Here is a 27,125-nt window from a genome sequence, read left to right on the forward strand (position 1 = left end):
CCAAAGATGAAAGGCTTAGGATCCCTGCTATCATCCCATGATGACTATGAGATGACATCAAATCATTACTAATGCGCATTTACATGCGCTTTCTGGTGAGTGCACATTGCTTATACACTTATATGCAAGTCCACCGGGCCCAGGAAGACACATGCTTTTTAGAGCACTTTATTCTCCTTATGAACTTTCATCAGCAATTGATGTTTATGTCCATTTTATGTTGATTCATATAAAAAGTACAAAAAAGGAGATGTGTTCTGTGTATATTTCAAGTAAAAAAGTAGAAAACATGATCAAACCACTCATAGGGAGATATAAATAGTGCATAAGACCCTGAAAACTAGACACCTCACCAACTATTCAATCTGCAGTGCATGATGAAAGTGAGAGCCTGTTCCTAACTACCATCAAAGCATGCAGTCACCATGTGCTCAAGAACGGCCGCTCACTTTCTCTTATGACCTCACTATTAGACTGATGTTAAAATGGCACATAAGGGTAGCTCATGGTGCATGGGACTACTGTCCTCAAACCACACTTGGTCCTCTTCTCATGGCAAATAGTAGCATATGCAAAGCACAAAATAGGAGGACAAACAGTAGCATAAAATACTCACATAAAAACATATATATATACACAGGGGTTAGATGAAAAAAATTGAAACACTACATGATTTGCAGATGTGAATGTGTTTTGCATTGAAAGCAGAAGTGATGTAAAATTCTTTTGCTTCTGCTGTGTGATGAGACACCTAGCTAACTGGTGGGAAGCCTCACTTTTGTCATTCACTGCGTCTGCAAATTGGGCAAATTGTTGGTGCCCACTTACCTGGTGCCTCTGTGACTGAAGTTGACAATTTATTTGCCACGTCACGAGTTACGGTATCAAATGTTATGACAGCAGACACAGTTTCTAGGAAATCTTCGTCTGATAAGCATAAGCACGGTCAACATGGTCAACTTACCAAAAGAGACAAAAAAGGACATTGCGCAAGATTGTGACCCAGAATAAGAAAACAACTGCTGAAAAAGTTACTGCAGAGCTCAATCTCAGTCCCTTGAAAACTTTACCCGCTTGCCTACATGGCTAATTCTGACACTTCTCTCCTAGTTTTCTTGCCAGAAATTACTTAAAACTTATATATTTTTTATAGAGGCCCTAGAGAATAAAATGGGGGTTTTTGCAATTTTTTTATATCACATGGTATTTGCGCAGTGGTTATTCAAGCAATTTTTTTGGGAAAAAAATATACTTTAATGACTTTTAATCCACAAAAACACAACATAATACCCAATTGATATACAGAAAAATATATAGAAAATTATATGCAAAGTAATATCCCGCGCCTCAATGTGCAATACGCTGAAAAATTTAAATTAAAATACGTGTACCAGTTAGAAAATGTCTCTATGTGTATACTCAGTAGTACATTGTAATAGTATAGTGTTCAAACAATAGTAACTATTCAGGGTGGCTGCAAGCAAAAATTGTTCTCCCACAACTGATAGAGAGTATATTATGTAGCAGCACAGTGGCTAAATGGTTAGCACTTCCACCCGGCAGCACTAGGGTCGTTGGTTCAAATCCCAGCCACAGCAACACCTGCCTGGAGTTTGCATGTTCTGCCTGTGTGGGTTTCCTCCAGGTACTCCCATTTCCTCCCACACTCTAAAGACATGCTGGTAGGCGAATTGGTTCCTGTCTAAATTGGCCCTAGTATGTGAATGTAAGTTAGGGACCTTATATTATACACCCCTTGAGGGTTAGGGACTGATGTACAATATATATATGTAAAACACTGCATAAATTGACAGCACTATATAAGTGCCTGAAATTAATAAATATTATGCAAAAATACTGTATATTGCTGCACCTTCCCTATATAAACAAGCAAACCAATGAAATTCACCTCTACTGTGTTAAAAATATATATAAACCTTCTAAAATTCAAGAACAAATGAGTGGGACCCTACCTGTCCTCGCTGTAGGTTACATCCCGGTACCTTTCTACATATGTTTTGACATGTCCTAGAATTGAATTATTTTGGTCTGATGTTTTTGATCTAATTAATGTATGGCTTCAGTTGCCCATGTCCCTTCCTCTACCCACTAAGCAAAATGGTAGTGTGACAAGAACACCCCTACCTGGAAAAAGAAGGTTACTAGGTGATCCACGCGGAGTAATATGAATTCAAAAATATTCCAAACAATACTTTATTTGATCACATAGATCATAAGGAGGTTAAACATGAGCACGGTGTACATATGAAAAAAATAAAATCATGTTAAAAAGCACTAGGCGTCTTCAGTTTAGGGTCATCTTAGCAAATAGAGTACCATAAAGCAGAGTTATATGATGGTGATATAGTTATCCTGGGTTTCCATGGGTTTTCGTCTTGTATTCAAGTGAACCATGTATTCAGCAAATGTGTTCCCAATATATGTCAGGTATCTCCTGGTATGAAAAAGCTGGAACACAGAAATACATAGTATATATATAAAAGTATGAAAACCAAAAAACCAAAACACATCCAAAGTTCACCAGGCCTCCCTCTACAATGGTCAATGGATACTACTATTACCTTCTCAATAGTGAGATTAGCAGGCCAGCTTCTCAAATGTAGGGACTTCCTGGATAGCCACCCCAAGTGAAACAAAGTCCACAGTACCAAATGATTCTGAGGATATATATAGAAAAATAGTGATACATATAAAAATCATGGGCATCAGGTCACCCTGAAAACAAGACACACATAGAGTGGGTATATTACCATAAATGAAGATCAAGAAGACTTCTGTCGACTTGAAATAGGATCAGGTCCTTGATGCTTTTCCAAGATGCATGTGGGGGTGGGGAGCCAGGTAGTCACAATATATAGATTCCAAACACATATACTGTGTATATAGCATATAACAGGCTATGCAGGCCTGAATTTTTATACCCAATAAAGGGTTTCCAAAAATTACTCAAAATGAGAAGGTTATTGCTCCATATACTTTGTATATAGCTTATAACAGGCTATACAGGCCTGAATTTTTATACCCAATAAAGGGTTTCCAAAAATTACTCAAAATGAGAGGGTTATTGCGGTTTCATGAGGATATGGCTATGTCACAGCACAACACCTAGATAGGATAGCGTATATATATATATATGTAGATTGTCCTCAAAAGAGGATTTACAAAAAATTCCCCGAGTATACAGGGTAAATTAGGCCCATATAGCATGCCCTTTTAACACCATAAATGCTCTATAGATCTCAACAGCCGTAAGCTGAATTAACTTGCCACCGGTGGAAGATAAATTTCCCTGAAAGATTGCCGTTTGCGAACCGCTGCAATAGTAGCCTTATGGTAGTTTTCATAGGGTCAAGGGCCTTCCTAGCAGGGAGCTGTGACGAACTGACGAAGTCTGCGGTGATTGGCGGACGAAACGCGTCAACGTATTGACGTCACTACGCTCGGCGTCTTCACTGGGTGCGGCGCCCACGAGGCGGGAAGGAACGGCGGTGTCACAGCTCCCTGCTAGTAAGGCCCTTGACCCTCTGAAAACTACCATAAGGCTACTATTGCAGCGGTTCGCAAACGGCAATCTTTCAGGGAAATTTATCTTCCACCGGTGGCAAGTTAATTCAGCTTCCGGCTGTTGAGATCTATAGAGCATTTATGGTGTTAAAAGGGCATGCTATATGGGCCTAATTTACCCTGTATACTCGGGGAATTTTTTGTAAATCCTCTTTTGAGGACGATCTACATATATATATATATACGCTATCCTATCTAGGTGTTGTGCTGTGACATAGCCATATCCTCATGAAACCGCAATAACCTTCTCATTTTGAGTAATTTTTGGAAACCCTTTATTGGGTATAAAAATTCAGGCCTGTATAGCCTGTTATAAGCTATATACACAGTATATGGAGCAATAACCTTCTCATTTTGAGTAATTTTTGGAAACCCTTTATTGGGTATAAAAATTCAGGCCTGCATAGCCTGTTATATGCTATATACACAGTATATGTGTTTGGAATCTATATATTGTGACTACCTGGCTCCCCACCCCCACATGCATCTTGGAAAAGCATCAAGGACCTGATCCTATTTCAAGTCGACAGAAGTCTTCTTGATCTTCATTTATGGTAATATACCCACTCTATGTGTGTCTTGTTTTCAGGGTGACCTGATGCCCATGATTTTTATATGTATCACTATTTTTCTATATATATCCTCAGAATCATTTGGTACTGTGGACTTTGTTTCACTTGGGGTGGCTATCCAGGAAGTCCCTACATTTGAGAAGCTGGCCTGCTAATCTCACTATTGAGAAGGTAATAGTAGTATCCATTGACCATTGTAGAGGGAGGCCTGGTGAACTTTGGATGTGTTTTGGTTTTTTGGTTTTCATACTTTTATATATATACTATGTATTTCTGTGTTCCAGCTTTTTCATACCAGGAGATACCTGACATATATTGGGAACACATTTGCTGAATACATGGTTCACTTGAATACAAGACGAAAACCCATGGAAACCCAGGATAACTATATCACCATCATATAACTCTGCTTTATGGTACTCTATTTGCTAAGATGACCCTAAACTGAAGACGCCTAGTGCTTTTTAACATGATTTTATTTTTTTCATATGTACACCGTGCTCATGTTTAACCTCCTTATGATCTATGTGATCAAATAAAGTATTGTTTGGAATATTTTTGAATTCATATTACTCCGCATGGATCACCTAGTAACCTTCTTTTTCCAGGTAGGGGTGTTCTTGTTACACTACCATTTTGCTTAGTATGTACCTTTTGGGTTTATGGATCCACACTTATACAAGTGAGTCGGAGATAAGTTAATGACACCAGCCATACGTGTCATTCTGGGTGGCTTGTTTGTGTTTTATTGTTGTGATACCCTTCCTCTACCCACCTTTTCATTGCTTTTACTGGTTGTCCTTCCTCTGCCCACCTCTCCATTACTCTTAGGGGCTGTCCATAGAAATATGATAAAGTATGGCTCCCCTGGACGTCTCAATAAGGGATTGTGGTGACTCATTATTCTCTACTAGGATTCTGTAGTGGGGATTTATGGTAGCATCACCCTTCTTTTCCTCCCTTTTCCCTCTTTCTTGTTCTCTTTTCTTTCTCTCCCCCTCCCCGCTTTTTCCTTCTTTCCGTCCCCCCCCCCCTTTTTTTTCCTTTTCTATTTCCCAGGATATCTGGTTTCTGCTCATCTCGCTCCTGGGTTTTCCTCACACTGCTTCTATTGCGGCAATATTGGACTGATTTCCATGATTGTGTGCAGCTTGTTTTGCTCTTCCCTTCCTCTTGTCCTACATTGGATGTTGTACAATATATTGTTCCTGATCATTTGTTCTGTACCATACCTTTCATGTCAAATCTTGTATTCTGTATCTGATATATTGTTTTATACTTCCTTTTACAATAAAACACCCTATTTTTGTAAAAAACTATTCAAGAAAATAATGTTCATCTCAAATAATAATACATCTCTTTAGATATTGACAGTTTTTTTGCAGACTGATGCCATGCACCTCTCTCCACTGTGTCACGCTTCTTGTGCTTCACAAGATAAATATGTAGTGTTTCTCACCACCATTCACCACTGTGTTCACCTCAAATAATGGACCTGTCAATTTCCAGGTGCTGGTGCTGGGGGGAACTGACTAACTGCCACTGACATTAATACAGTGATCAGTGATAATACTATACGCTGTCACTTTACTAATGACACTGGCTGGGAAGGGGTTAACATCTAGGGTGATCAAGGGGTTAAAGTGCCTAACTATGTGTAATGTATGTGCTGTCTTTAATTCTAGATCTCTAAGTTTCTCATGCCTGCTTTGCAGGGATAAAAAAACAGAGAAGTTGTTCTCTCTGTGCAAAGCTCTGTGCTGATTGTCAACACAGAGCTCTGGGCTGTGATTGTACACAGCCGATCAGCAGGTCCTGGAAGGGGGGCATGGGTATGTCACTTTGACTACTGTACAGCATCTGCCCGTCTGCAATGCAGGCGGGCAGAAAGTGGTTAAAGTGTTGCCAAGGTGGGTGGGAAGGGGGTTAATCAACTTTTCATTCATAAGCCTGATGTGTTTCACACACTGAAAGCTGTTGCAAGATCACATATTTTCTATTCTATAAAGCAAAACACATTAAATATGCTATAAAAATAAAGAGAAACACATAAAATATAAAACAAAATCCATAAATGCTGGCAGCAGAGAAGAATGAACTGTAAGGCAGAGCTGCACTGATAACAGGCACTCTCCCTGAACATTAAAAGCATTTCCCAGTTATGTATGTTCTCTCACCTTCACTTTTTCATAATAGCTCCCAGTGGACATCCACTCCATGTTGAAGAACAGAGGGTCTTTCTTTGACACCATAGTGATGATGGTGTCTACTATCGGGTTCACTTTCGTTGCAGCACTAGAGATGTCATCCATTTTCAGTTTCAGCCTCTCTACCACAGCTTTCAGTCCCTTGCCATTGTGGACAGACAATGGCTTGGTCTTGTCCTTAGGCTTAGCTCGGGCTGGTTTGCTCCCCCCAGAGTCTGTTTTCTGCTCTGCTCTCTCTTTTTTAGGGCTGTTTTGTCCCTTAACTCTTCCAGCAACTTCGGTCTTTCCTCTGTCCAGCTCATTACTGCACTTAGCGGCTGCCCTTCCACTGGCCGGCTCTCCATTACTCCTAGCAGCTGCCCTTCCTCTACCCACCTTTTCATTGCTTTTACTGGTTGTCCTTCCTCTGCCCACCTCTCCATTGCTCTTAGGGACTGCCCTTCCTCTGCCTGGCTCTCCATTGCTCTTGGGGGCTGCCCTTCCCCTGCCTGGCTCTTCATTGCTCTTGGTGGCTGCCCTTCCCCTGCCTGGCTCTTCATTGCTCTTGGGGGCTGCCCTACCCCTACCTGGCTCTTCATTGTTCTTAGGAGCTGCCCTTCCTCTGCCCCTGGGCTGTTTGGGATGGGTGTCAGGCTCCTTGCCCCTTCCACGGCCTCCCATGTCTGTCACCTGCCTGGCTCTGAAGTAATCTTTACTTCTCTTATTGCTGCTGAGCTGGAAGACTTGTCCCTTCCCCTTTCCTCCTTAATTATACAGATAAACGAAACTAACTCTGTCTCTGTTCCCGTAAGGGAGATTTCCTTATTTACCCATGTCACTGAGAGTGAAAGTGAAAGAAAAAACACTTTGCATTTTACAGAAGTGGTTGTGAAGTGAATTTTTAATAACATTCAATTACAATATAACTTGTGATGCAAATGTATATGCTATTTTATTCCCCGCAAAAGTTACCCTTTAACCCTTGCGCTGCCAGGCCCTGCACACTCCATTTTAAACTCAGGTGACCAGGCCATTTTTGAAATTTTTCCATTGCTTTTTTATTTTACCCTTACAACTTTCAGAGTTTGCAAGAGGCCCCCCCCCCCCCAAAAAAAAAATACATTAATACATTTTCTGAAACATAGGACCAGTAGAATAAAAGGAAGGTGCTACTGATTTTTGAGGCCCTGAGATATTTGCACAAATGTTTATCAAAACAATATCTTTGCTAAAAATACACTAACATCACTATTAGTGGGTACATACATGGCAAAACTGCCAAAATTACTGCTGAATTCCTACTAGATATAAAAGTTAAAACTGTATTGAGTTAATAAACAAATATGTGTACATTTACAATTGTGCATTTTTGTGAAATGGAGAAAGCTGCAAGTGCACAAATCTGTAAATAAAAACAATTTACTATAAAAATTTGGAGGTTACCATTTTTCACTTACAACTTTCAGAATTTGTAAAAGACCGCCCCCCGAAACCATATATTTTCTGAAAGCACCTATAGATCTATAGAATACAACGTGCTACTGATTTTTTAGGCCCCGTGATATTTGCGCAAATGTTTATCAAATTTGTATTTTCACTAAACATACACTAAAATCATTATTAGTGCACACAAACACAACATAACTTCCAAAATTCCTGTTTAATTGCTACTAAGGCTTTGTCCACATGGGACATAGTGAATTGTATGCCTGTGGAGGGCCGTGTTTACAGTGGGAAAAATAATTATTTGATCCCCTGCAGATTTTGTAAGTTTGCCCACTTACAAAGAAATTAAGGGTCTATAATTTTTTTATCATAGGTGTATTTTAAATGGTAGAGACAGAATATAAACCAAAAATCCAGAAAAAAACACAATACAAATGTTATAAACTGAGTTGCAGTTCAGTGAGTAAAATAAGTTTTTGATCCCCTACCAACCAACAATAATTCTGGGTCCCACAGACTAGCTATGTGCTCATGTGGTACACAGATTAGTCCTGTCAATTTAAGAAGGTGCTCCTAACGACAACTCGTTATGTGTATTAACCACTTGCCTACTGGGCACTTTCACCACCTTCCTGCCCAGGCCAATTTCAAGCTTTCAGCACTGTCGCACTTTAAATGACAATTGCGCAGTCATAACACTGTACCCATATGACATTTTTATAACATTTTTGAGATAGATAGAGCTTTCTTTTGGTGGTATTTAATCACCTCTGGGGTTTTATTTTTTGGTAAACAAACCAAAAACAACTGAAAATTTTGAAAAAAGTTTTTTCTTAGTTTCTGTTATATAATTTTGTAAATGAGTAATATTTCTCCTTCGCTGATGTGCGCTAATCAGGCTGCAGTGATGGGCACTGATAGCCTGCACTGCTGGGCACTGATAGGTGGCATTGATGAGGAGGCACTGGTAGGTGTCATTGATGGGTATTGACAGGCATCACTGGTGGGCATTGACAGACATCACTAATGGGCACTGAAAGGCAATACTCATATATGGCACTGATAGGCGGCACTGACTGGCACTGTTAAGTGGCACTGACTGGAACTATTAGTCAGCACTGACTGGCACTGATAGATGGCACTAACTAGCACTGATAGGTGGCACTGATAGGCGGCATTGATTGGCAGTACTCATAGGCAGCACTGACTTGCACTGATAGGTGGCACGGACTGGTACTGATAGTTGGCACTGAAAGGCAGCTCGGATGGGCACTGATGGGCACTGACAGGTGGCATTAATGGGCACTGACATGTGGCACTGATGGAGGTACACTGATCATCAGGGCACTAATCATCAGTGCCCTGATGATCAGTGTAGATGTCCCCTCTGAGGAATGCCGATAACCGGCATTCCTCAGAGGCATTTCCTTATTTACATGCGATCAGCTGTGATTGGATACAGCTGATCACATGACAAAGCCGACGTCATCGGCTCTTTCTGCTGATCGGTGATCCGCTGTGTCTTCAGCCAGAACACTGAAGATGGGTCGTGGATGGGTCTTCCAATGACTTAAAACATACCGCTTGAGTGACTCAAGAAGAAGCACAGTAACCCTTGACGCCGACGTCACAAATATGCGGCCTCACGGAACTTGGCTTTTTTCCCATGGGGCCACATATTTGCATACCTGTCTTTGTGCTGGGAGCGCGCTGCACTGTGCGCTCCCAGCACAAAGACCATGGTGTCACTGAGAGCCCCGGGTCCCGTTCTAACGATCGATCCGATTCCGGGTCACATGATCGCTGTGATAGCCTCTGATTGGCTATCACAGTGATCAGTCACTGTGCAGCCCGGCCCCCTTGTTTTTTTCTCTCTCTATGAATGGAGAAGAGAGATACATTGTATCTCTCTAACTCCTGGCATAGAGAGAAAAAAAAGTTTGTTAAAAAAAAAAAAAAAAGATAAATAAATAATTAAAAAAAAAAAAAAAAAAGAAAAAGAAAAAATACCTAGATCAAGGTTTGATCTAGTTCAGTGCCAGGGTTAGTGTTTGGGTCAAGGTCAGGGTCAAGGTCAAAAGGTCAGGGTCAAAGCTCAAGATTTTTTTTAAAAAATTGGTATCAGTGTCAGTTAGTGTCAGTGTGTTTTAGGTAAAAAAAAAAAAAGACAAAAACAAAATGCGCACTATTGCTTCATGGTAGTAACAAGAAACACACAGCTAAATAAAAAAAAAGATTTTTTTTTTACTATTTTGGGCCAGTTTTCCTTTGATAATAAAAAAAAAAAATCAGGAGATATCCATTACCATTTACCACCAAATGAAAGCCCAATTTGTCCTGAAACGCGGTATAGTTCAATTGGATGTACAAAGTAGTTGTGATGATATGTACGGTTTCACTAATGTTGCAAAATTGCTTAGGCATTTAGATTTGTTTTGCCCTTAGGCATGAAGGGGTTAAGGTCATGGAGTGGCCTAGTCAGTCTCCAGATCTTAATCCTATAGAAAATTTATGGAGGGAGCTAAAACTTCGAGTTGCCAAGCGACAGCCAAGAAACCTTAAAGATTTAGAGAAGATCTGTAAAGAAGACTGGACCAAAATCCCTCCTGAGAAGTGTGCAAACCTGGTAACCAACTACAAGAAACGTCTTAACTCTTTGCTTGCCAACAAGGGTTTCTTCACCAAGTACTAAGGCATGTTTTGCTTGGGGATCAAATACTTATTTTACTCAATGAACTGCAACTCAATTTATAACATTTGTATCATGTGTTTTTTTCTATTTTTTTTTAGTTGATATAATGTCTCTATCATTTAAAATACATCTATGATATAAATTATAGACCCTTCATTTCTTTGTAAGTGGGCAAACTTACAAAATCTTCAGGGGATCAAATAATTATTTTTCCCACTGCACCTGTGTTTTCCTTGCATCCCCATGCAGACAGTCCTATTCATGTCAATTGGGATGCAATGACTGCACGGGAACAGCAGCTGCTCCTAATCTGACATCAGTGTGGCTGTAGGTGCACGACCCCAAATGCAGACAGTGTGAGCTTAGTGACTCAGGTACTGCAGGGCAGCCACAGAGCCTTTAAAAATATTTACATACCTCCCCGTCACCCAACTAGCAATGCCCCTTACTTCACCGATTCCTTAGCATCCATCCCGCTATGCTGCTGGTGGGCATTCCATCCTCCCCTTCCCAGCTGCAGCTGCTGCTTGGTGAGAAAGAGAAGCTGTCAGGATGGAAAGCATTGGGGAGGGGGGGAGGGGTTGCTAAACATGTATTTCCCAGCCCCCTTCCTTTCCTTGAATGGAGACAGTGAGCAATCAGTACTGATCTCTCCTGTGTTCATTCATCACTGAAGCATAGTAAACAGTGTTTGCTATGCTTCAGTTTGTGAATGAATAGGAGTCTCTATACAGAATCCTATTCATTCGTTTACAATGCAGCTAATTCTGCAGAGAAAGGGACTGTCTTTAGTCCATTTCATTGTCTCATAAGAGACATCAAAGGTCTGTTTTGAGCTCTGATATCTCACCAAAGACCCCCCCCCCCCCACAAAAGTACAAAATATTAAAAAAGAAAATTGTAAAAAAATAAAAAATAAATAAATTTAAATAACAAAAAACATAGTAAGGCCTAGTTCACACAGGGCATACTACAGCATGTGCCACATATGCCCCTGAAAGGCTGTGTTTACAGGTGTTCCATGCATCCCTGTGCAGGCAGTCCCATTGATCTCATTTGGGATGTAGCAATTGCCTGATTCTTCATTGCTCTTAGGGGCTGCCCTTCCTCTGCTCCTGGGCTGTTTGGGGCGGGTGTCAGGCTCCTTTCCTGGTCTCCCATGTCTGTCCCCTGCCAGGCTCTGAACTAATCTCTACTTCTCTTATTGCTGATTAGCTAGAAGACTCATCCCCTCCCCTCTCCTCCTTTATTATACAGATAAACAAAACTAACTCTGTCACTTGCTCCATTAGGGAGATTTCCCTATTTACCCATGTCACCGAGAGTGAAAATGAAACAAATTCCCAAAGTGTGGGTTGTCACCAAAACAGGAAAAGAGGGGAAATCTTCTAATGGGGACACTAGTTCTGGTGACAACCATGGATTCTTTCACTTCTGGAGGGGTTTCCTCCTACTTCCAATTGTGGTTATATAACAGGAAGTGAAAGGAATATGTATCATATTCCTATTGCACATGTCCCTGGAGGTGGCAGAAATAACAGATGCTGTAATGATTACCAGCTGAAAACTGGTAATATTATAAGTCCAAGTATACATACCACGACCTCTTGGGGCTATCACTAGCACACCACGAATCTTTAACTACTTCTTGCCCGCCCGCAGCAGTTATACTGCGAGCAAGCGCCACAGCCCTGCCAGACCTTGTACCTGTACGCTGGGGGGGCTCTTCCTGTTTTGCTGATTCTGTACACGGATCAGTGATCTAGATGTTTCTTTCCCCTGCAAAGCAGGGAGAAAAAAACAGCCAGATAGAAAAGTAAAAACAGCACACATCACACACATTATATTTATTAAGCACATATTTAACACCTTGATTGCCCCTAGATCAGGGCTCAAAATTTCAAGTCCTGAGTTACTACCAAGGACTTAATAGTTACTCGCCACCAGTTGCCCCACCAAACCACAAACCTGCCCCATCCCTAATTCCACCCCTAAAGATGCCTTCATAAATTATCTCATTAAATGGCACTGTTAAATGTTTTATGCAGTATGAAGGAAAAGAAGTGAAGGAATGAGGAAAGGAAATTGAAGGAAGGGAGGGGTGGAAGGAAGGAAGGGAGAAAGGGAGGGAGGGAGGGAGGGGTGGAAGAAAGGGAGAAAGGGGTGGAAGGAAGGAAGGAAGGAAGGAAGGAAGGAAGGGATGGGTTGGTGTAAGGAAGGAAGGGAGGGTTGGAAGGAAGGATCAGAGGGAAGAGAGGGGTGGGTGGAAGGAAGGAATGAAGGAAGGGAGGGGTGGAAGGAAGGGGTGGATGTAAGGAAGGGAGGGGTTGGTGTAAGGGAGGGGTGCAAGGAAAGATCAGAGGGAAGGGAGGGGTGGAGGGAAGGGAGGGAGGGGTGGAAGGAAGGAAGGAAGGATGGGAGGAGTGGAAGGGAGGGAGGAAAGGAAGAAAGGGAGGGAAGGAAGAGAAGGAAGGGCGGGGTGGGTGAAAGGAAGGAACAAAGGAAGGGAAGGCTGGAAGGAATGAAAGTAGAGGTGGAAGGGAGGGGTGGAAAGAAGGAAAGGAGGGTGGAAGGAAGGAAGGGAGGGTGGAAGGAAGGGAGGAGTGAAAGGAAGGAAGAGGTGGAAAGAAGGAGTGGGTGTTAGGAGGGAAGGGAGGCGTGCAAAGAAGGATCGGAGGGAAGGGAGGGGTGGGTGGAAGGAAGGAAGGAAGGAAGGAAGGGTAGGTAGAAGGAAGGAAGGGGTGGGTGGGTGTAAGGGAGGGGTAGAAGGAAGGATCAGAGGGAAGGGATGGGTGGGTGGAAGGAAGGAATGGTAGGTAGAAGGAAGGAAGGGGTGGGTGAGTGGAAGGAAGGGAGGGAGGGGTGGAAGGAAGGATCGGAGGGAAGGAAGGGGTGGGTGGAAGGAAGGGGTTGGTGGAAGGAAGGAAGGAAGGAAGGAAGGAAGGAAGGGTAAAAGAAAGGGAGGGGTGGAAGGAAGAAAGGAAGGGGTGGGTGGAAGTAAGGGGTGGAAGGAAGGAAGGGTGGGTGGAAGGAGGGAAGTAATGGGTGGAAGGAAGGAAGAAAGGGCTTGGAGGAAGGAAGGAAGGAAGGAAGGAAGGAAGGAAGGAAGGAAGGAAGGAAGGAAGGAAGGAAGGGTGGGTGGAAGGCGGGAAAGGAGGGGTGGAAGGAATGAAGGAAGGGGTTGGTGGAAGGAAGGAAGGAAGGAAGGAAGGAAGGAAGGAAGGAAGGAAGGAAGGAAAGAAGAGGTGGGTGGAAGAAAGAGAGGGGTGGAAGGAAGGAAGGAAAGGGCTGGTGGAAGGAAGGAAGGAAGGGAAGGGTAGGTGGAGGGAAGGGTGGATGAAAGGAAGGGAGGGTGGAAGGATGGAAGGAAGGGAGGGTGGGTGGAAGAAAGGAAGGGGTGGGTGGAAGGAAGGAAGGAAGGAAGGGATGGGTGTAAGAAAAGAAGGAAGATCGGTCAGACTCACATGCTCATTTAGAAGCATCAGAGCTGTTGGCTGCTCTGTGTTCAATTTCCTGCCTACGCATCCTCTGAAGCTGCATGGACTGGAGTGTGGGCGGTCACAGGGGGAGGCACAGCAGATCCAGCCTCTCTTTCCTTCTCCTCCCTCCTTCTTCAATGAAGCAGCTGAAAGCCACGGGAGGGAGAGGAGGAGAATTGGCTTCCAGCTATTTTATTGAAAGCCATACAGGAGATTGCTGCTTGTCACTGCTGTACAGATCATACCTGATTGTTCCATTTCTTTCCTGGCCCTCCTGTGTGCTCCTCAGTGCCCAGTCTCCTATAGGTGTGGTGGATAGGGGGAGGAGCTGGTGGAGGCCAGGAAAGAAACGGAAGGATGAGGTATGATCTGTGCAGCGGTGACAAGCAGTGACCTCCTGTATGGCTTTCAGTGAAGCAGTTGGAAGCCACATCTCCCCCTTTCCCTCCCTCCCTCTCCCTCCTGTGGCTTTCAGCTGCTTCATTGAAAGCCATACAGGAGATTGCTGCTTGTCACCGCCCCCACTGCCACCCCTCCCACACACCCGTAATCCAATGCGAGCGCTGAGGGCTGCCCTAGATGTTAACCCCTTCCCAGACAGTGTCATTAGTACAGTGTCAATGTACTGTATTATCACTAATCACTGTGTTAGTGTCACTAGCAATGTCAGTGTCAGTTAACAATGTTCCCAGATAGTGTCTCACAGTCACACTATAAGTCGCTGATCACCACCATTACAGTATAACGTCTGTAGCTGCGTAAATTCCAGTATATATACCATAGTCTGTAGCAGGGGCGGACTGACAACTCATGGGGCCCCCGGCCAATAGGGGATCATGGGGCCCCTGTGTCCTTGCCCAAACTCAAAAAAAGCCTATGAAAAAGGTACCAGGGGCATCTCATGGTGCCCTCTACTGACCCCGGGCCCTCAGGCATTGCCCGAGTTTCCAAATGGTCAGTCCACCCCTGGTCTGTAGACACTATAACTTTCGCACAAACCAATACACGTATTGGGATTTTTTTTTACCAAAGACATGTAGCAGAATACATTTTGGCCTAAATTTATGAAGATATTGGATTTTTTTTGGTTATTTTTTACAACAGAAAATAGAAAATATTTTTTTTGTTTATATCGCAAAACATTAAAATCCCAGTGATCAAATACCACCAAAAGAAAGCTCTATTTGTGTGACAACAATTATATAACTTTCATTTCCGTACAGTGTTGCATGACAGCACAATTACCAGTTAAAGTAGTGCAGTGTCATGTCACTGTGGTCATGAAGGGGTTAAAACCTTCCAAGTGGTTAACAATTGTTCAAACATTTACTCAGGTAATCACATCACAGTGGTAAGGTGCAATGCTTCAGGATGACACAGGGCCCCTTTGTCAGACATGCCTTGTGAAGGGGTCCTGTGTGGCCCTGAAACGTTGCACCTTACCTCTGTGATGTGATTACCCAAATAAATGTTTGGATATTATCTTAAAGTAGAATTCTGACTATACACCTAACTAGCATTAACTGCTTACCACCCACCTGCAATGTACTGCAGACGGGCGGAAGCTACAGGCAAAGCGACGGATGAATACGTCGCTCTGGCTATACTAACACAGGGGGATGCTGCGCATACAACTAGGTGTGCAGCGCTCCCCACCCACGACTGGTGGACACAGTGGAATAAAGATCACTATGCAATCACATGATCACAATGTTAGCAAAGCTGTTATGAATCAGTCTGATTCATAACAGTTCTGCTTATCTTCCTGGTGAGCTGTGATTGGTCCACATCTCCCACATGATACAAGGGACCATTCATAGCACCCTGTACCATGTGACCAGCTCTAGCCAATCACAGATGACTAGTATCTTGAACTGTCATGAACCTAACTCATTCATGACAGTTCAAAGCAAGCTTTGCATTGCAGAGCAATAATCTTTATTTCCTCCTGCAAAGTGAAGTGTAAAAAAATAAAAATCCCTGATCACCCCCCCCCCAGAGTAGTACAATATTACTATGGTAACATTGTACTACTTTGATAAAAGTATTAAAAAAAAATGTAAAAACAAGATAAAAAAAACTGTATTGAGAATTTTTTTCTAACTATTTGCCGACCGCCTACCCGCAATGTGGCTCTGGGAAAAGTGTCGTAACCTTATGTCGCTTTCTATTTCAGATTGTGTGCCCCCCACTGCCTCCTTGTTGGTCCAGAGAGATGAGAGAGAACGCCGCACTGTGAGTAAAAGCCCTACATTTTACACACACAAGTTAGATTAGCACATTTAACCCTTTGATTGCCCCTATTAACCCTTTCATCACCCTGTCACCCAGCCAGTGCCATTAGTACAGTGTCAGTATATAGAATCTTTCACTAATCACTGTATTACTGCCACTAGCAATATGAGATGTCATGGTCAGTAAGCTCCCCTCCCAGCCAGGGTGAGCTAGCGTTAGATTGCCCGCACACTATCGCACTCACGCTATAGGTCGCAGATCACCGTCATTACTAGCATAGTGTTTGTACAGGTCAATATATTGACATATTGATCACAAACAGAACTATACTAGTGCCTCCTTTATATAGTGTCCCCAAAAATTCGGTGTTAGTAGGATCACCCCGTTTGCTGCCAGCACTAGCGTTTAGCCACTCCGCTGGTTTTCACAGAAGATTTGTATCAATTGACTGTGGGCCAAAGCAATTTATGAGCACAGCAATACATTGCCGCCCACCGAAATTCAGCTCTCGCCAGACAATTTGCATGGAAATCTATCACAGTTTCTGAATTTAAAACTTTTTTGGGCCTAGTCTTTAACATGGGCATTACAAAAAAGAATGAACTGCGGTCATGTTGGTCCACAGACCCGATTCATCATATGTCCATGCAGGGGCATATTTACCACAAGGCAAACAAGGCATTTGCCTAGGGCAGAATTTTTTAGGGGGCCAGCACTGCCCCCTGGAAGAAGGGACATATGCGGCATTGGGACCAGGTGGGATCTGAGAGAGACTGCAGGCTGCTTGATGATGTATGCAGAGCCGGATTGTCATTCATGGGGGTGTCCAGAGCTGTGAAGGTGAGTGTCTCTCTCTTTCGCTGGGGGGGGGGGTGTCAGTGGAAGGCTCTCTCTGGTGTGGGTGGGGATGGGGCAAGGGTGTTGTGGGTCGCTGTCAGGCTCTCTCTGTGGATGGGGTTGGGGGGGGCTAGTGTTGGTTGGTGTCAGGCTCTCTCCATCGGGGAGGGGCATCCAATGTTACCTAGGGCAGCACAAAACCTAAGTACACCACTGTGCCCATGTTCTCTGCTGGTACATACAGTGCCTTGAGAAAGTATTCATACCCCTTGAAATTTTCCACATTTTGTCATGTTACAACCAAAAATGATAATGTATTGTATTGGGATTTGATGTGATAGACCAAAACAAAGTAACAAACAAGAGATCCCTGTGCTCAAATCCATACAGCTAGTGCATGCATTTATCCATCAGGTGCTAAAGGGGTGTAACCACATTAACTCTAGAAATTCTGAAGGACCCTCTGCACACTGGTATATACCCTTTCAAGCAAACTTGTTGGGTCAGTAGCCAGACCTGACCCTTGTAGCTCTCCCCATTGTGTCTTTTCCCCTATGCTAGCATTGTGTCCACAGTAGCACTTGCGTAGGCAGAGAAGAGTAGGACTGGCCATAGAGGGATGACTTTGACACAGTTGGCCAGCTTAAGCGTGTATTGCAATATGTGTGAACTAAATATCCCTATTTATTGCATAGTCTGCTTGAAAGGGTATATACCAGTGTATCACAACAATAAAGCAAAAGCAAGCCACCAAAAATGACACTGATTGTTAGTGTCATAAGCACCTCTCCGACTCACTTGTACAAGTGTGGATACATAAACCCAGGGGACAGCATACTAAACAATATGATAGTGTGACAAGAACACACCTATCTGAAAAAAGAAGGTTTCTAAAAGATCCACGCGGAGTAGTATGAATTCAAATGAATTTAACAATACTTTATTTGATCACATAGATCATGGGGAGGTTAAACATGAGCACGGTGTACATATGAAAAAAATAAAATCATGTTTAAAAACACTTAGCGTCTTCAATTAAGGGTCATCTTAGCCAACAGAGCATCATATAAGGCAGAGTAGTGTAATGATGGAGTAGTTATCCTGGATTTCCGTAGGTTTCCTGCTTAATATTTGTGTGAACCGTATATTCAGTGGGTGTGTTCCCAGTATATATCAGGGACCTCCTGGAATGTACAAGCTGGAACACAAAAATACATGGTATGTATCTAGCAATATGGAAACCAAATCACATCCAAAATTTACCAGGCCTCCCTCCACAGTAGTCAATAGATGCTGCTGTTACCTTCTCAGAGGTGAGACTATCATACCCGCCTCTCAAATGTAAGGACTTCCTGGATAGCCACCCCAAATGGAACAAGGTCCACAGTACCAAATGATTCATCAATGAGGATCAAGAAGACTCCTGTCGACTTGAACTAAGATCAGGTCCTTGATGCTTTTCCAAAAATGCATATGGGGGTGAGGGACCAGGTATACACGATGCGTGGATTTCAAACACATATAGTGTGTATATAGCGTATAGCAGGCCGTAGATACCTGAATTCAATATACCCAGTAAAGGGTTTCCAAAAATTGCTCAATTTGAGAAGGTTATTTGCGGTTTTATAAGGATGTGGCTATGTCACAGCAAAAAAATACCTGAATAGGATAGCGTATGTATATATATATATATATGTAAATTCTCCTCCTTAGAGGATTTTCCAAAAAATTCCCCGAGTATACAGGGTAAATTAGGCCCATACAGCATGCCCTATGAACACCATGTAGGCTCTGTAAATCTCAACAGCCGTAAGCTTTTAAATAACTTGCCACCGGTGGAAGATATATTTCCCTGAGGGATTGCCGTTTGCGAACCGCTGTGATAATAGCCCACTGGTAGTTCTCAAGGGGTCTTGGGCCTACCTAGCAGGGAGCTGTGACACCGCCGTTCCTTCCCGCCTCGTGGGCGCCGCACCCTGTGAAGACGCCGAGCGTAGTGACGTCAATACGTTGACGCGTTTCGTCCGCCAATCACCGCAGACTTCGTCAGAACTGGGAGGGGACTTCAATCCTTTGCCTTATATGGTGCACTAATTGCATACCAAAGAGTCTCCACCTCGCCATCTTGTGTTGAAAGAATATCACTACATTGGGAATATCCAAAAGTGAATTAAAACATATATCCTGAATTTTAAAATGATTGCTGGATGTGGAAGAGGAGCCTATACTATAGACCAAATCATCTTCCAAGAGAATGATAGACGGGAGATCATTATTAGCATATTTCACTTTCACATAGGGAAACATCAAGACCAAGTACAGCTACCAAGATTTCAAAAACAGTCCTATTGTTCTATATGCTCACCACCTAATTAGAGTAGAAAGAATCGAACAATTAGGTTCATATTTTGTCCACAGAGGCCCATATTTAGTGCATATATAGGGTATCGCAATGTAGATTATAACTCATGATATATGGAGAGTTCAAGGGAATTTATTTCAAAAACACCCCAAAGTTAAGTTCTGTGTTTAGTCCAGATGGGACAAGTGCTCCTAAGGTATAGATCCAGAATTTTTCTTTTTGTAGGAGGACTTTATCAAAATCACCCCGACGAGCCGAAATATTCAGCAGAAAGATCCCTTTTACTTTTAGACCATCTGTTTTGCCCCCGTGTACTTCTTTAAAGTGTTGCGCCAATGGGTTCAATTTTTCTCCCTTTCCTACATTCTTATTTTCATTTCTAATGTCTCTCAGATGTTCACCGATCCTAGTCCTAAGGCTTCTTTTGGTTTTTCCTATATAAATCTTTTTACATGGGCATTCTATCATGTATATCATTTTACTACTAGAATAGTTAATGAAGCTTCGTATTTGAAATATCCTAGAGTTATCATTGTTGAAGAACTGATTAGACTTATGTACAAATGGACAAATCTGACAATGACCACATGGAAACATACCATATACACCAGTCTTCCTAGTTAGCCAGTTTCTCTGTGGTACCCTCTGAAACTCTGATTGTACTAATATATCATTTAGATTCCGAGTTCGTTTTGCCACCATATGGGGGCTCTCTCCTACCACTCTCGCTATCTGCGGATTTTGAATTAGTAAATGCCAATGGGAGTCCAGGGCCTTCTTGACTTCATCCCATTGTTGTCCGAATTTAGTTATGAATCTTACCGGTTGGTTTTCAGTATTCGCAGCTGCCTTTGGTTTTGATTTATTAATTAGTTCCTCTCTTGATTTACCGAGGGCTCTTCTTTTTGCTCTTCTTAGGGTTCTATGTGAATAGCCCCTCTCTCTGAACCTTTTGTAGAGCTGGATGGATTCATGTCTATATTCTAATTCTTCTGTACAGTTTCTTTTTATTCTCTGGAACTGACCAATAGGGATTCCCTGTTTTAGACTCTTTGGATGGTAGCTATTAGCATGTAAAAGTGTATTGGCCGCTGTTTCCTTTCTAAATGTTTTAGTGACCAGTTTATTTTTGTGGACAGAGATTGACAAATCCAAAAATGTTATCACCTCTCTATCCACTGTATATGTAAGTTTGATATTTCTATCATTCTTGTTCAAAAATTCCATAAAGCTTTTAAGCTCATCCATACCTCCATCCCATACCATTAGGACATCATCAATGTATCGCAACCAGGTTATTGCATATTGTTTATAGGGAGTGGAGGGATATACTAGCTCCTCTTCCCACAAACCTAGATGTAAACATGCGAATGCCGGGGCCCAGGGTGCTCCCATGGAGGTACCACATATTTGCTGATAGAAGAAGCCCAGAAACTGAAAACAGTTATGGGTCAGCATAAACTCAAGCAAATCCAATATAAATTCATTTTGGGCCTCCATTTCAGGAAAATATATCTCCAGAAAGTGGGCCACCGCTTTTTGTCCCCAAACGTGTGGGATGGAGGTATAGAGTGATTCCACATCGATGCCCACCAGGAGTGCACCTTCTGGTACTTTTACATTTAGAATCTTTTTAAAAAGATTCTAAATGTAAAAGTACCAGAAGGTGCACTCCTGGTGGGCATCGATGTGGAATCACTCTATACCTCCATCCCACACGTTTGGGGACAAAAAGCGGTGGCCCACTTTCTGGAGATATATTTTCCTGAAATGGAGGCCCAAAATGAATTTATATTGGATTTGCTTGAGTTTATGCTGACCCATAACTGTTTTCAGTTTCTGGGCTTCTTCTATCAGCAAATATGTGGTACCTCCATGGGAGCACCCTGGGCCCCGGCATTCGCATGTTTACATCTAGGTTTGTGGGAAGAGGAGCTAGTATATCCCTCCACTCCCTATAAACAATATGCAATAACCTGGTTGCGATACATTGATGATGTCCTAATGGTATGGGATGGAGGTATGGGTGAGCTTAAAAGCTTTATGGAATTTTTGAACAAGAATGATAGAAATATCAAACTTACGTATACAGTGGATAGAGAGGTGATAACATTTTTGGATTTGTCAATCTCTGTCCACAAAAATAAACTGGTCACTAAAACATTTAGAAAGGAAACAGCGGCCAATACACTTTTACATGCTAATAGCTACCATCCAAAGAGTCTAAAACAGGGAATCCCTATTGGTCAGTTCCAGAGAATAAAAAGAAACTGTACAGAAGAATTAGAATATAGACATGAATCCATCCAGCTCTACAAAAGGTTCAGAGAGAGGGGCTATTCACATAGAACCCTAAGAAGAGCAAAAAGAAGAGCCCTCGGTAAATCAAGAGAGGAACTAATTAATAAATCAAAACCAAAGGCAGCTGCGAATACTGAAAACCAACCGGTAAGATTCATAACTAAATTCGGACAACAATGGGATGAAGTCAAGAAGGCCCTGGACTCCCATTGGCATTTACTAATTCAAAATCCGCAGATAGCGAAAGTGGTAGGAGAGAGCCCCCATATGGTGGCAAAACGAACTCGGAATCTAAATGATATATTAGTACAATCAGAGTTTCAGAGGGTACCACAGAGAAACTGGCTAACTAGGAAGACTGGTGTATATGGTATGTTTCCATGTGGTCATTGTCAGATTTGTCCATTTGTACATAAGTCTAATCAGTTCTTCAACAATGATAACTCTAGGATATTTCAAATACGAAGCTTCATTAACTGTTCTAGTAGTAAAATGATATACATGATAGAATGCCCATGTAAAAAGATTTATATAGGAAAAACCAAAAGAAGCCTTAGGACTAGGATCGGTGAACATCTGAGAGACATTAGAAATGAAAATAAGAATGTAGGAAAGGGAGAAAAATTGAACCCATTGGCGCAACACTTTAAAGAAGTACACGGGGGCAAAACAGATGGTCTAAAAGTAAAAGGGATCTTTCTGCTGAATATTTCGGCTCGTCGGGGTGATTTTGATAAAGTCCTCCTACAAAAAGAAAAATTCTGGATCTATACCTTAGGAGCACTTGTCCCATCTGGACTAAACACAGAACTTAACTTTGGGGTGTTTTTGAAATAAATTCCCTTGAACTCTCCATATATCATGAGTTATAATCTACATTGCGATACCCTATATATGCACTAAATATGGGCCTCTGTGGACAAAATATGAACCTAATTGTTCGATTCTTTCTACTCTAATTAGGTGGTGAGCATATAGAACAATAGGACTGTTTTTGAAATCTTGGTAGCTGTACTTGGTCTTGATGTTTCCCTATGTGAAAGTGAAATATGCTAATAATGATCTCCCGTCTATCATTCTCTTGGAAGATGATTTGGTCTATAGTATAGGCTCCTCTTCCACATCCAGCAATCATTTTAAAATTCAGGATATATGTTTTAATTCACTTTTGGATATTCCCAATGTAGTGATATTCTTTCAACACAAGATGGCGAGGTGGAGACTCTTTGGTATGCAATTAGTGCACCATATAAGGCAAAGGATTGAAGTCCCCTCCCAGTTCTGACGAAGTCTGCGGTGATTGGCGGACGAAACGCGTCAACGTATTGACGTCACTACGCTCGGCGTCTTCACAGGGTGCGGCGCCCACGAGGCGGGAAGGAACGGCGGTGTCACAGCTCCCTGCTAGGTAGGCCCAAGACCCCTTGAGAACTACCAGTGGGCTATTATCACAGCGGTTCGCAAACGGCAATCCCTCAGGGAAATATATCTTCCACCGGTGGCAAGTTATTTAAAAGCTTACGGCTGTTGAGATTTACAGAGCCTACATGGTGTTCATAGGGCATGCTGTATGGGCCTAATTTACCCTGTATACTCGGGGAATTTTTTGGAAAATCCTCTAAGGAGGAGAATTTACATATATATATATATATATACATACGCTATCCTATTCAGGTATTTTTTTGCTGTGACATAGCCACATCCTTATAAAACCGCAAATAACCTTCTCAAATTGAGCAATTTTTGGAAACCCTTTACTGGGTATATTGAATTCAGGTATCTACGGCCTGCTATACGCTATATACACACTATATGTGTTTGAAATCCACGCATCGTGTATACCTGGTCCCTCACCCCCATATGCATTTTTGGAAAAGCATCAAGGACCTGATCTTAGTTCAAGTCGACAGGAGTCTTCTTGATCCTCATTGATGAATCATTTGGTACTGTGGACCTTGTTCCATTTGGGGTGGCTATCCAGGAAGTCCTTACATTTGAGAGGCGGGTATGATAGTCTCACCTCTGAGAAGGTAACAGCAGCATCTATTGACTACTGTGGAGGGAGGCCTGGTAAATTTTGGATGTGATTTGGTTTCCATATTGCTAGATACATACCATGTATTTTTGTGTTCCAGCTTGTACATTCCAGGAGGTCCCTGATATATACTGGGAACACACCCACTGAATATACGGTTCACACAAATATTAAGCAGGAAACCTACGGAAATCCAGGATAACTACTCCATCATTACACTACTCTGCCTTATATGATGCTCTGTTGGCTAAGATGACCCTTAATTGAAGACGCTAAGTGTTTTTAAACATGATTTTATTTTTTTCATATGTACACCGTGCTCATGTTTAACCTCCCCATGATCTATGTGATCAAATAAAGTATTGTTAAATTCATTTGAATTCATACTACTCCGCGTGGATCTTTTAGAAACCTTCTTTTTTCAGATAGGTGTGTTCTTGTCACACTATCATATTGTTTAGTATATACCAGTGTGTAGAGGGTCCTTCAGAATTTCTAGACCAAAACAAAGTGGCACAATTGTGAAGTGGAAGGAAAATGATAAATGTTTTTCAAAATTTTTAACAAATAAATATGTGAAAAGTGTGGCATGCATTTGTATTCAGCCCCCCGAGTCAATACTTTGTAGAACCACTTTTTTAGGTAGGTCTCTTCCAGCTTTGCACATCTAGAGTGCGACATTTTTGCCCATTCTTCTTGGCAAAATAGCTTAAACTCTGTCAGATTGGATGGAGAGCATCTGTGAACAGCAATTTTCAAGTCTTGCCACAGATTCTCAATTGGATTTAGGTCTGGGCTTTGACTGGGCCATTCTAACACATGAATATGCTTTGATCTAAAGCATTCATTGGAACTATGACTGTATGTTTAGGGTTGTTGTCCTGCTGGAAGGTGAACCTCCTCCCCAATCTCAGGTCTAAGAAACCGGAAGTTACGAGCATTTCATCATTTCCGTTTCTCCGGATATTAACAGCACCATTTTTAAATTGGGAAACCATCTGATCATACGGATCTTGGTGTGATCAGATGCTTTAACCATTTCAATACCGTGCAATTTTACACCTTCCTGCCCAGGCCATTTTTCACGTTTCAGCACTCTCACACTTTGAATGACAATTACGCGGTCATACAACATTGTACCCAAACTAAAATTTTATCATTTTCTTCACACAACTAGAGCTTTCTTTTGGTGGTATTTAATCACCACTGGGGGTTTTATTTTTTGCTAAATTAACAAAAAAAGACCAAACATTTTGAAAAAAAAACACGTTTTTCTTTGTTTCAAAAGTTTACAAATAAATAATTGTTCTTCATAAATATAGGCCAAGATGTATTCTACTACATGTCTTTGGTGAAAATAACCCAAATTAGGATGTATTATTTAGTTTGTAGGAAAGTTATAGAGTTCACAAACTATGGTATAGATCTGAATATTGATCAATCCTGAAGTACTGACGACCAATCTAATTTCTTGAGGTCCAAGAATGTCAGAACAGTACAGATATCCCCAAATGACCCCTTTTTGCAGAGTAGACAGTCCGACGTACTTCATAAGAGGCATGGCGAGTTTTTTGAAGTTGTATTTTTTTTGTCATAATTTTTAGGAAAATGAAAAAATGAAAAAAATGATTTTCATAATATGTCACTAGTGGGCGTTTTTATTTATATGGTTTGTATTTTTCTTATATTTATTTTAGCCATTGTTATTTGCTATTCTTGTATTAAAAAGTTTTTTTATTTTTATATATATATATTTTTGTGTTAGAAAAATACTCAATAATTTGTTTACTATTGATGAATGGCAAGTTGTATCATGTTTTGTCTTTAATTTCCTGTTGACTGAATCGCCTTATTCACTTTTTTGTGGGCCCGGCTGCTTGGTCTTCAAGAAAATGGCGTTCGAACCGGATATTCAACCAGTAACGAGTGTTACCTGGACCTATAAAGTCCGTTCATACTCTCCAGCTATCTATCTCTTCCAGCCACCATCTTTGTTTACCTTTATGCTTGAATAGGGCTATTAGCCCCCAGCTCCATGTGAGTGTACATATTTTTACACCTATAAATAAATGCTAATATCTACTACCCTATGAGGAGCCTCTGTGTTTCTGTTTGAGCTTTATGTCCAACTATAGTGTACCAAAGTGGACCCCTACTTCTGTGATATCCAAGTGATGGAGGATTTCAATTGAGCACAAATTTACCTACTTAGGTCAGAATTGGGAGGTAAGTGCACACCCCTGGGGGAGGTGGACACAGCGGTGTTGGAAGTGGACATTATGAAGAGTATGTTTTCACATATCATGCAATGAATAATATGTTTTTGGGACTCTAAGTTATCACTGTGCACTGGCACTTGATTTATGTTGATTATTATATTTTATTTGCTCATCCTATTCATATCAATACGACTGTATTTGTTATATGTTGTTGCATATTGCTTAGGAGGGTTGGTGTTTTATTATTTACTTATCCTCCCTTTCTTTGCACTTTTTTGGAAGATCACTATTTGTTTTGTATCAATTTACTATGGTTTCACATATTTACAACACATTTTTTACTTTCACCTAAAGGGCAGCCGAGGGTTTATTCTGAGTTTTTTTTATTTTATTCCTTTAGTTATCATTTTATTGGCTTATATTTTGAGGTTATTAATGTTTTGCTGAGTCATTTTTCATTGCCCTGGGTTGTATTATGCAGTGCTCAGCTGGGTGTTTACTTTATGATTTATCTATTTTTTATTAGGTGTTGAATTTTTTATGTGTTAGTGCAGCAATTTATATATATTTTTGTATATATTTCTTTATATTTATTCAGCGTAACATCATCTTTTATATTTAATCAAACAATTGGGCAATATATTGTGTTTTTGTGCATTAAGATTCAAAAAAGTGTATTTTTTCCAAAAAATTACCGTTTGAAAAATCGCTGTGTGACATAAAAATTTGCAACACTCACCATTGTATTCTCTAGGGCCATTGCTTAAAAAAATATATAAAGTTTGGTGGTTCAAAGTAGTTTTCTAGCAAAAAACATGTTTTTTCATGTAAACAAAAAGTGTCAGGAAAGGCTTGGTCTTCAAGTGGTTAGAAGAGTGGGTGATATCTGGCATAAGCTTCTAATGTTAGCCCTGAAATGCCAGGATAGTGGAAGCACCCCCCCCAAATTATCCCATTTTGGAAAGTAGACGCTCCAAGGTAGTTGCATGGTGAGTATATTGCAGATCTCATTTGTTGCCAGTTTTTGAAAAGCAAAAATGTATTTTCCTCTTTTCCAAAACCATGTGACAAAAATTATATCTGCAAAATTTGGGGGGGTCATTGGGGGGGGGCGGGGTGTTAGGACTATCCTGGCATTTTAGAGCTTCTGAAACTGTGATAGGTAGTGAGGAAGTG

At 41.5% G+C, this 27,125-nt stretch overlaps 1 protein-coding gene and 3 long non-coding RNA genes across 4 annotated transcripts in view; 2 read left to right on the forward strand and 2 right to left on the reverse strand.

Moving 5' to 3' along the window:
- Nucleotides 1-7,024, reverse strand: part of LOC149459297 (cyclic GMP-AMP synthase-like) — an 88,996-nt gene extending 81,972 nt beyond the window's left edge. Inside the window, exon 1 of the mRNA XM_089681380.1 lies at nucleotides 6,335-7,024. Coding sequence (XP_089537506.1) covers nucleotides 6,335-7,024 — 690 coding nt within the window. The remainder of the gene's footprint in view (nucleotides 1-6,334) is intronic.
- Nucleotides 42-25,729, forward strand: LOC149459298 (uncharacterized). The gene is made up of 3 exons (XR_016313308.1): nucleotides 42-95; nucleotides 16,137-16,195; nucleotides 25,620-25,729. It is a non-coding gene; the product is annotated as an uncharacterized LOC149459298 (long non-coding RNA).
- Nucleotides 17,951-18,481, reverse strand: LOC149459299 (uncharacterized). Its single transcript, XR_016313299.1, has 2 exons — nucleotides 18,336-18,481; nucleotides 17,951-18,230 (listed from the first exon to the last, which is right to left on the reverse strand). It is a non-coding gene; the product is annotated as an uncharacterized LOC149459299 (long non-coding RNA).
- LOC149459300 (uncharacterized) lies at nucleotides 23,628-24,104 on the forward strand. Its single transcript, XR_016313300.1, has 2 exons — nucleotides 23,628-23,725; nucleotides 23,831-24,104. It is a non-coding gene; the product is annotated as an uncharacterized LOC149459300 (long non-coding RNA).
- Nucleotides 25,730-27,125: the final 1,396 nt, after the last annotated feature.

The sequence above is a fragment of the Staurois parvus genome, unplaced genomic scaffold (assembly GCF_062004578.1).
Source record: "Staurois parvus isolate SC_StPar_1 unplaced genomic scaffold, SC_StPar_1.0 ptg000264l, whole genome shotgun sequence".
NCBI lineage: Eukaryota > Metazoa > Chordata > Amphibia > Anura > Ranidae > Staurois > Staurois parvus.